The sequence below is a fragment of the Squalius cephalus genome, assembly GCF_949319135.1.
Source record: "Squalius cephalus genome assembly, chromosome: 7".
NCBI lineage: Eukaryota > Metazoa > Chordata > Actinopteri > Cypriniformes > Leuciscidae > Squalius > Squalius cephalus.
The window spans coordinates 42920994-42932763 of record NC_137128.1 but is presented as its reverse complement, the minus strand read 5'-3'; the positions used below and the strand labels follow the sequence as shown (position 1 = coordinate 42932763).

The window sequence follows — 11770 nt, the reverse complement described above, 5'->3', positions numbered from 1 at the left end:
CCTCATGTCGTTCCAAAAACGTTCGACTTTCGTTCATCTTCAGAACACAAATGAAGCTCTTTTTAATGAAATCTGAGATCTTTCTGTCCCTCCATTGACAGCAACGCAACTACCACTTTCAAGCCCCAGAAAGGTAGTAAAGACATCATTAAAGAGATCCATGTGACTCCAGTGGTTTAACCTCAGTTTTATTGAAAGTGGAAGTTGCGTTGGCTGTCAATGGAGGGACAGAAAGCTCAGATTAACCTCAGAACTAACCCTTTAATATCTGCCTTTAGATGCTATAGAGACCATGCAGCGCCGGTTCTCTGTAATATTCTGCAGTTATGGGTACATTAACTAAGTTAAATGGTTTAATCAGTTCAGTCTCGTGTGTATCATATGATGTATTTATATTGTTACTGACCAGCATAGTTTAGCAGTTTAATGATGATTTTTATTGGGTATATACCTGTAATTCAGGCATTATTTGAGTGTGTTGTTCTACTGTGCTGTATTCTATAGAGTCTCTGTCTCCCTCTTCTGGTTCTGTTTGGGATCTACACCCCTGTAATGGGCTAATGATGTGGGTTGAGATGATCAGTGGAGGCAGGTGTTTCAGGATAATGAGAAGCCTTAAAAACCCTCAGATTGTGGCGTTCCTGGAGGAGAAGGAGGGGGTGAAGATATTTGCTGGCTTTAGTCAACTGGTGTTTTGTGTGGCTGTTGAAGGAATCAGTGTGTTTTATTTTAAGAGTGGGATGATATTGCCCCCCCAAAAAAGCAAGATTGGAAAAACAATGAGGGATAAAAATGCTTCCCTTTTCTTTTTTAGACTTTATTTTGTTTAGTTTCAAAGAGTCAGTGAAGCAGGGTTAGGCTACTTGTCTTTTTAATCTTTTTAAGCCTGCAACAATGTTTCAGTTTGTCTTTCAACATGAAAAATGTGTACCCTTTAAAAATCTGTTTAATGCACTAACAAATGCTTGGTCTCTATATGAACCTGACCAGTTAAATAAACTGTGTTTGAACAGTCTTTTACTTAGTCTGTTATGCAAATGAGTCTTATTTGCATTTGTCATTATTTATTTTGCTTGTTGAATTAGTTAGAATTTGAACTTTGGACATGTTTTTATGGTTTCGACTTTATCAGTGAATATTTATAATTATTTTTTTGAAAGGCTTTCGAATTAAGACAAAAAGCTGTAGAAAATTCCTGCAATTATTACCCAAGATAAAAGGTACAGACTCATTCTGTGATCTCATGAGAATACGTGTGTATTTTTACGTAAAGTGTAGTTCTAGCACACGTACATTTACTTACGTTTTATACACACAGAAACGTATAATACTGACGTATTACAGCACAAAAACGTAAAATATTTACGTATGAACAACTTTACTGACGTACAAATTTGTACGTGTTCCTATTTATGCATATTAAAATCGCAGCATTAATGTTTTGTCTCTATTGCATTCAATTGTCTTATCAATTACGTTTTGAGTCGCATTTATTAGATGCTGTTTACTCTTTTAAGAAATAATAATATAATAATTATAATAACATTAGGCCTATATAATAATATAATAATTAATAACATTTCGCTCTGTTCGTTCCTTCTGCTGTAAACTAGTTTCGGAGGATAAGCCATACATGGTGTTAAACAAGAATACACTTCAAAACCTTAAAAATCTTTGTTTGCAAGAAAGAGATCCAAATTCAACCTTTTATCCAGCGATCTTCATCTCCATTCTCAGCAGCAACCGTAAACATCAAATCCCGCGCTCGTGATGAATTACAATCATAGACAGTAAAAGAAATGGACACAGCGACCCCATTGGATTCAACAGAGAAAAGTGAAATCAATTAGAAGCACTCACTTCCTGATGGCTTCCTATATTTTTTTTTATTAAAGACACTTTATTCAACAATTGCACAATTTAACGTTCATCTCCATTATAAAAATAACATATTGTGCAGTTTCCAACATTGCAGGTGTTTTAACATAAACAAAACATAAACAAAAGACTCACATCATCACATTTTGCCAGGGGAAGTACGGATTTACAAACAGATATCAAAGTGTTTACAAACATTCACAGTTTTTGTTGCCTTTTGATTAAGAGAATACTTAATCGTGTTGACATATTGCTTGACCTCAATGTTAAAAGCAATAAAAGATGTTTTGGAATGCGCAAACTTACATTTATGAATGTAAAATTTTGCCAAGAGAATAATGAGATTAATAATGAAAGTTTCATTAAGCCTAGTCTAAGTTCTGTTGAGGTCATAAAGGCCAAAAAGAACATCCTTCCAAAACAACATGAAATCTTTCTCAATTTTTTCTGCAATAAAATTACAAATGTCAGACCAGAAACTTTGGACAAAAGGGCAGTGCCAAAACAAATGGGTAACTGTTTCAATACTCATAGAGCAGAAAGTGCACATTACATCAATGTCTTTTTTAAATTTTTTAACAATATGATCATTAGACGGGTAAAACTTATGAATTATTTTAAATGATATTTCTCTAATTTTGTTGGTCAGCAGATATCGGTTGGGTAAGAGCCAGACCTTCTTCCAGTCAATGTTTTGCACAAATTTATTCCAGTATGGAACCACATGGGACTGTGATAATATCTGTTTTGAACAGGGATCTTATTAGTTTATTGTTCTTACCATTGTTACAAGAAAAACAAATCTTACCAACTGAAGTGTCAGTCAGCGATAACAAAGTTAGTTGTTGTGTGTCCAATCTTGGTTGAGCTCTATATAACATGCAGACACCAGAAGAAATTGCTCCAAAGACTTTGGCATAATCTCCAGGAGACAGAGGAATTTTGTATTCTTCTAGAAACTCATTATAAGAGTAAAGACAACCAGCCCTGTTAAATAATTGGTCAGCAAAAATAATGTTATTATTAAACCAGTAATCAATAAATAAAGATTTGTGTTTAAACAGTATGTCTTTGTTGTTCCATATGTAATATTTGTTGGGTGAAAAGTTGTGTTTGAAGATAAGAGACCATGAAAGGAAGGCCTGGCGGTGAAAGGATGACATTTTTTTTATCGGGACTTTATCAATATTATAATTACAGGTTAAGAAATAGCTCAACCCACCCAGTTTTGACAGAATATGACATGGTATGATATTCCAAATAGAATTAGGGTTTTTAAAGAAATGTTTCAACCAATTTACTTTAAAAGTATTATTAAGAGTACAGAAATCGATAAAGTTTAATCCACCCTTTTCATAGTCATTTGTTAGACCAGACTTCTTCACATGATGAGTTCTATTTTTCCATAAGAAGTTAAAAAGTAGCTTGTCAATCTCAGTAATATGTTTTTTGTCCACATACAGAGATAGAGCTGGATATGTTAACCGTGATAAACCTTCTGCCTTAGACAGTAGGGTTCTGCCTCTGAGGGAGAGATCCCGTAACAGCCACTGGTTCAGCTTTTTTCTGGTTCTTTGAATAACAGGGTTGAAGTTCAATAAAGTCCTTTTTTGTTGGTCCTTGGTAATTGTGATACCTAAGTGAACAAGTTCACTTTTGACTGGAATACTACAAATGGAAGATTTCATACAGTCCTTAATAGACATGATTTCACACTTATTGATATTCAGCCTTAAGCCAGAGGCCATGGAAAATTTTTCTATGGTATTTATTGCAACAGAGACTTGATTTTCATCTCTAAGAAAGAGAGTGGTATCGTCCGCCAGTTGAGATATAATAAGCTCTCTACCTAATATATTGATGCCGTTTATCTCACTTGATTTAATATGATCAGACAAAAGCTGGGCTACCAATTGGAAGAGATAAGGCGAAGCCGGGCACCCTTGTCGGATGCCTCTAGAGACATTGAATCTGGGAGACATACCACCTGTTAGTCTAATTGAGCTATTACTATTGTTATATAGACTTTTAATAGCGGAGGAAAAAAACTCACCAAAACCGAATTTTTTAAGGGACTGTAAAATGAATGGATGTTCAACGGTGTCAAATGCTTTGTAGAAATCTACAAACAGCATGAGCCCACCCTCCTCTACCATTTCTGGGTAATCTAAAATATCTAAAATGAGCCTAATGTTATTTCCTATATGCCTTTTGTTCATGAAGCCTGATTGTGTTTCGTCTATGATGGAGTCCAGAACAGACCGTAATCTTCTAGCCAATAAGAGAGCTAAGATTTTATAATCGTTGTTAAGTAAACAAATTGGGTGCCAATTATCTAAAAATAATTTGTCCTTGTTTGGTTTAGGAATTAGGACTGTTATTCCTTGGGTCAGAGAGGTGCCGTGGGGAGGCATTCGTTTTCAATGGATTCTATGAAGACTTTCAATAAAAAAGGGGACAGTTCAGCGTTAAAAGATTTATAAAATTCGGAGGATAGCCCATCACACCCAGGTGATTTGTTATTTTTTAGTTGGTTTATAGCTTGCTGTACTTCTTCAAGTGATATAGGCATGTCACAGTGCTCTCTATCCACTTCGCTTATCATCTTCACTGAAAGGGAGTTTAAAAAATTGTCAGACGCAGTTGGGCTAAATTGAGAGCTATACAATTCTTTATAAAATTTTGAACAAAACTCTGATATTTTAAGATGATCTTCAGTGATAGCTCCATTAATATTCAACTTACTGATACTGTTGTTGATGGAACGATATTTCTCTAGACTAAAGAAATAACGAGAGTTTTGTTCGCCTTCTTCTAACCACTTAGAGCGAGACCTGATAAAGGCACACTTTGCTTTTTGCCGATACATTTCATCAAGTTTGATTTGTGAGTAAGATAACCCTTCTTTTTCCTCCTTTGTTAGGGAGTCAAAATCTCTGCAGGATAATTTTGTTATATTAGAGACAATCTTTAACTCCTCCGCTTTCCTGGCTTTGACTGTTTCAGCACCAAACTTTCTTAAATATTTTCCTATCTCAAATTTGAGCAGGTCTAGCCTGGGAAAACCCAGACTACTTCCAGCGAATTTTAATTCTCTCTCCAGGATAGAGAGCCTAAGTCCCTCCCCTTCCGGTCGACCACCATGGGACCTTATTTCGGAAAAATATTGTATGGGAGTCAATGGCGAGAGACAACAAATATTTTGATCTCGTTTGAATTGTGCCCTGATTTACACATATGATGTTTGTCAATTTAAAAGATACATTTTAAAGTCAAGAAAGTCGCAGCTTGATGTAAAACTGCTGAGGTATAAGACTGTGAAAATACGTAATTACAAAGACTACAAACCCAGAAGGCGCACATGCGACGTCATACCTTTTCTCTCAATGAATAAAGCTAACTTTACTGAAGCTAACGTCTGTCATTTTTTCTATAGTCTTACATTATAATCGTAACGTTACGCCGTCATGCCTGAGTGTTTTGAGCCAGAATACACACATACGAGCAACGGATCTTGTGACGTACATAGTGCGAGACGAGAGATGTAGTTCATTGAGCGATTTTCACATACAACTAAACGTTACTCTTCTGTTTTATGACAAACTGCGACTTTCTAGACTTTCATAATACCTTTTAAATTGAAAAACATCATATGTGTAGTTCAGGGCACAGTTCAGACGGAATAAAAAGATAAGTAATCTCTCGCCATTGACTTCCATACATATTTTTTTCCGAAATAAGGTCCCATGAGCCGGAAGCGGAGGGGCGGGACTTAGGCTCTCTATAGTCTGGAGAAGAGCCCATTCAAACCATAGACTGTAAAAAAAGATGGACGACGCCCCTTCGCTCTCTTCCATTGACGAGAACTGAAGCCGCCATCGTCCCGATATGGCGCTGACATATACCCCTTTTCCACCAACAAGAACCGGGTGCTGGTTCAGAGCCAGAGCCAAAGCTGGTTCAGAGTTGGTTCGACTGACGAGCTTACTAAGAACCGGTTTGCCTTTCCACCGGCTAGAGAGCCACAACAGAGCCAGATCTTACGTCACTGTATACGTCTCATGTTGCCCAGCAACCGCTAGTGCGGTAGCGCCAAACACAAACACGCCAGGCTTGTTCGAGATGCATCGGCTTCTCGCAGATCGATCGCCGCATGACATCAAAGCACTGCGATAGCGATCTAAAAGCACAAGGAGTCGTATGCTCTCCAAACACTCCCGCAGCTCCGATCGGTCCTCGCCACTCCGATGCATCTCGAACAAGCCATCAACAATAACGGACGTTGCAATACTATGGATGCTCATGGGTTTGCAAAAATACATCGGAATCCAACGCGTTCGTGCAGCTCGCCGTAACTTACATAGACGGATATTATAATCGAGCTGCTATTAGCTCGACTAGCTGCTATTTAAAAATGGCGGTCACAAGTTTCTATTCGTCTTGTTGTTCACGGTAACCCCGCCCCCAGCCCCTGACGCAAGCGGTTCTTTCTTGGCTCCGTTCTAGACCCTGCAATGATTTGGTGCTACTTAAGAACCAGTTTTACTGGTTCGGAGCTGGTGCTTTGGCGGTGGAAAAACAAAGAACCGATTTGAAACTAGGCTCTGGCTCCGAACCAGCACCAGCTCTGCCTTGGTGGAAAAGGGGTAATATTGGAACTTGAGTCTGCGCAGTAGCGGTCTCGGGACCAGACCTGCGCAGTAGTGAGCAGGAAGTAAAGCCGCGAAATCAACGCTCTGCCCTCACTCTCGCAGAATGCACTCAGGGAGAGTGGATTCTGCACACTTTTTTAAAAATTGATTGCAGTACGACAAGAGGCTTGTTAAAATAAAGTAAATACAATCTCCTCAGTCCTCCGAAGATCCCGAAAAAATGTCCGTTGGTGCTTCAGTGACTACTTCGCTCGGAGAACCTGTCAATCACAGCTAGGGTTGCCAACCGTTCCGTATAATACGGAATCGTCCCGTATTTAAGGCATCAATGAAGCGTCCCGTATGAAAGCCATACGGAACGCAGTTTGTCCCGTACTTTCAGGCATACGATCTAAATTAAGAATTAACCATTTCTCTGAGATAAATCTTTGTTTGATTTGCAACATAGCCTTTCGCGGAAGGCTTTAAGACCCAGCAAAATCCTCTCCCGGCTGTCGCTCCCGCTTCACAGCCATCGGGACTCGCGCTAACGGCAAATCCATTCTTTCACTGTCCGCGTTTTGATTCCGGCTAATCAGTTTGGGCGACTACAAACAATTATTGTTCATGAGTCCAACATTCTTTATCTGAAAAGTATGCACTTTTCATTTATTCATACATGGTTGCAAAAACATTTAGGCCTATTTCAAAATTGTAAGTGCCATTGTTTAAATGCTTTTTTTTTAAAAAGACGTTTAATTATTGTGCTTTTAAATTTTATGCCATCTATGTATCTTCCTGACCAAAAAAAAAAAAAAAAAAAGTTATCGTTTTGAATAGAGGTTGATGATACAGTAATATTCGTTGGTAGCTATATATTGAAAATAGGTCAAATTCAACAATTTGAACATGGAGCCACATTATTTCTATGGGACTGAACCATATATGGCCTTTAAAATGAAGATTACAAAAGAAAAGTTCATTAAGAATGAGAATTTAGAAGGATATTAAGGTATCTTTATTATTTTTAGAGTTACAGGCGCACAAACTTTGGAAAAATACTATTTATGGCACTCTAGTAATGTTCAATTGTGTTGATAGAAAAAAAAACAAGATACATTTCTAGTTTCAACATTATTTGTTCTTCAGAAAATGTGCGACCATTGAAAATGTAAACTAACTTACTCATGGAGCCACATTAACATCCCTATATTGGGACTTAATTAACCATATTTGGCCTTAAAAATTAAGAAACCAAAAGAAAAGTTTGTTAAGAATTAGAATCTAAGAGAATATTAAGATATTTTTAATATGAGTTGCAGGCATTCAAACTTTGGGCAAAAAACAAAAGTACTGCTTTTTCCCATTTTTAAAATGTCACTGTTGGCATAGCTATAATGAAACAAAGATTGGCTAAAGTCAACCAATAGACCTACCAATCTCGGTGTAAAAGTAAAATAATGCTGCAGTTTTAAAGTCATTTTAACCCCCCTGTAATCTGACTCCAAATCTTAGGTGAAAATAGTCATTTTGACCCATTTTACAAAACTGTAAATTACTCAGTAAATAGACAACCATCACATGTAGCCTAATATTTTGGCTTTCTTCTTCATTTACGTTTGTCTTTCTTCAGAATATTTTCTTTTAACAAAATCAAAGATATGAGCTGGGAAAGTGTCTGAAATTTGGTTGATTTTTCCGAAATGACCCAAATGTGTTTGTCTGAGAACCTTTATACATCTTTTGTACACATATTTAACTGTAGATGCTGAAATGATATGCACTGTGTGGTACACTACAAATATTTTGGGTGTCCCTTATTCTGTCCCTTATTTTCCTATAAAGAACCACGATTGTTCCTTATTTTCCTTTCCATAAGTTGGCAACCCTAATCACAGCTGTCAATCATGCATAACACCACCGCATCACGTAACTAACTAAAAACCAACTTATTTTTGAAACAGACACTTGAACTTACATCAGCGTGATAAAAACGACAGCAAATTAAAGAAACCACCTTTGGAAAAAAGATATTTGAAGTGTAATTTAATTGTTTAGTTGGTCTCACGTCCCGTTGAATAACACGGGGAGGCGGGGCTTATGACCTATACTAGGACCAGCCACCGGGGGGCGATCGAGACGTTTTGGCTTCACTTTTCAGGGCTTGTGCGGCACGCTTGATTCAAACCAGAGAATCATTTCTGTGCCGCCGAAATCGCGGCACCAATCAGAAACGTTTGGGGAGGGATTTACATGATGACGACAGCGCAGCGACGCTGAAGGAGTTCTCACGCAGTGAAAAATACATTGCGGAGCAGAGAGGAGAGTGACAACACGCTGGCAGACAGGACAGAGCAGACTACTTTTCGGTTACGTTTGATATTAAACATATTAAACAAAGTCTCAGCTTTCAAATTTGGTAATTTTTTAAAAGAAATTTAAACAATAAATACCGTTTTGTTGCTCTTTAATGTGCCGTGACAGATCGCTGTAGAGCATCAGTTAAAGCTGTTCTTGTGAACTGATCATCTCTTCCTTCTAGTTAATTTATAGCCTTAAATAAACATGAACAAACATAAGAAGGAATGTTGTTTTAACCACGGAAAGGCGTCAATACACTCCGTTTTTCAAGTTCAAATCCTCATATGTTAAACTACTCTCCTGACTGCTTTGTCGGACAAAATGGCGGATGGCGAAGTATGATTGGTCAGATCACCTGTCAATCAAGCTGAGCTACGTCGGTTGGTGACGCCCCATTGGAAATTATTTGTCTACATAGCTTCTCCAGACCCTACACTCAGTTTCAACTGAGAAGGGTCTGGTTTTAACCAGGCTAGAGCAGGTCCCAATTGAGCCCAAAACAGTTTTCTTTGTTTGCTTTAGACCAATAAAGTGAAATCATATCCTTAATCTTATATTGGACTACCCCATTTTGCAGTGCAGAACAGTTGAGCTTCCAATAGCTTGAGCGTGTGGCAAGTGTAGAACCAGCTGAGATATTAAGAGATATGCACATAGGCGCCGATTTATGTTTTCCTCCGTGGGTGCTCATGGGAGCACGCCCTTTAAAAAAAAAAAAAAAAAACTTTTGCATTTCAGGTGGGTGAGGCGTGAGGCGTTTTCATCCGAGAAACGCTGTGATTGGTGGAAAGGATATGGAGCAGGCGACTGACAGCGACATAACCAATCACAGTGTGACAGACGCTTCACATAGCACCAACTGCAATGTTTAATTTTAAATGAATGTAGCCTACTGGCACACGTGGGTGCTCGGTATTTTCCGTGGGTGCTCGAGCCCCGGAGCACCCACGGTATCGGCGCCTATGCATATGGCTTTATGATCAGTTAAGGGAGTAGGGCATATGCTAACATCAACATAATCCTTGTTTAAACTGTCAGATATAAGCCAATAGTCCAGTCGTGATTGCCTAGAGCCTGATTTATTGCTCCAGGTATACAATCTGCTATTAGGATTCTTCTCTCTCCATATATCTATCAATTGGCTGAGCGTACTGTGCAGACTCAAACTGAGCTTGATGACGTAGATGTGACGTAAGCAACCCGTCTGTTTTCTAGTAGCTGTGCCAAGAGAAATCTGAATCATTCCCTTCCGAAACTTGCAGAGACGGAGAGTGTGAGTAGGAGGTGTCCATGAGTTTGGAGCAGGAGAAACTTTTGATAAGTATTCTGATTAATTATTTTGTCATTTTGCCTCCACGTCCCCCGATTTCCCGCGAGCTTCTCCTGTCCATACGGTAATCTCTCTACTGTGCGACAGAGAGTCGAGTGGTTATGACACAATCGTTAGCCTATTTTTACAAAAACTGCTTCTACGGTACCATAATGTATAGATACAAGGTAATGGAGCCTTTTATACATTTTCGTGTTTCTTTAGAAATAAATAATGGACAAATGGAGTCTTTAAATGCCTCAGATGTAAAGTTATTCGCTGTCAAAGTGACGCCAAAATGAATGGGAGTCAATGGAATGCTAACAGCAAGTGATGGTCTGCTAATCAATGGCGGCGCCTGGGGAAGCTTCAGTATTTCCCCCCTGATTATTAATTACTAATTCAAAAATTGCGCCCTCAAGAAGCGTTATGACATGTTTTACGGCAGTGATATATCAAACGCTCATTGGCTCTCGCCTGCTTCGTCACAAATTGCGACATGCCGTGTTTTATGGTGCCTTCACGTGCTATGGTAATTATGGTAAATACCAAAAGCCGACGTGGAAAATGCACATGAACGCCCCCTCATGTGGTATTTTCCACTGGGCAGCTCGTAGAATATTTTGATCAGAGCCCATCTACGGAGAGCCTTGGCACTTCCTATTAGCCCCATTGTATCGATCTTGGTTGCAGTTCCATTAGAATTCCACTGGAGGTGATCGCAGGCGAGTGCAGACTGAATGGGAGTCTATGGGGCTAGACGGCTAAATGTATCTCTTTCACCCGATTGCCGTTGAGAAATTCGATGTTCGGTTCTGATTCGGGAGCCCGCCCGCACTTACAATTGATTGGTTGGGTCCTTACATGTGCTTCGTGAGACACACTAGCACACACACGCAAGGTCTCTCGCTCCCTCTCTCTACACGTTCTTACCCCAGTAGATGTAGAATCCACAGCTAGATCAATGAGAAGCCCTATTACAACGACCATCATTTGAAGTGTCACACAGTTCTGAAATTATCGTACATTACAGGATTTTTTCCATTATTGATCGTACATCGTACAGAGGTCAAAATTATCGTACAAATACGATAATTATCGTACATCTGGCAACACTGAGTGGCGGTCTTAACATAGAGGCATACGCCGGTTTCACACTGCATGCATTAGCAGAGCGTAAGCAGCGCAGGAGCAGTGCATATGGTGAGCAGGAGCAGGACACGAGCGTTTTGCTTTCACACTGGCAGCGTTTGTCACGCGCGGCTGAACCGCAGCGTGTGTATAGACAGAGTACTCTATAATCAGGGTAAGTTGGCATTGCTTTATTTCGTTTTCAAATACATTTAAGAGAAAAGACTTGTCAAGAAGCTTATTTTATTAATCATTTCATTTATATAACTTTTGATTCGTCTTTGTTTTTATTGTTCGGGCAACAAGTTTGTTTTTGGACATTTGTTTTCTTTTTAAATTGCTGTTGGTCATTTGAGTGACTGTTTAAAACACAATAGATATCATCAATGCGCTTTTGGGGTAAAACTGCGGTGTATTTTGGCCTTGATCAATGCGTGTCACTTTAATTCAGCGTAAGCGG

The 11770-nt window shown here is 38.8% G+C and overlaps 1 protein-coding gene across 1 annotated transcript in view; it reads left to right on the top strand.

The window, feature by feature from the left end:
- Positions 1 to 563: 563 nt before the first annotated feature.
- Positions 564 to 11770, top strand: part of LOC307161854 (polymeric immunoglobulin receptor-like) — a gene marked incomplete at both ends in the record, with an annotated part of 42625 nt that continues 31418 nt past the window's right edge. The window contains one exon of the mRNA XM_079876790.1: positions 564 to 717. Within this exon, the coding sequence (XP_079732916.1) occupies positions 564 to 717 (154 nt within the window). The remainder of the gene's footprint in view (positions 718 to 11770) is intronic.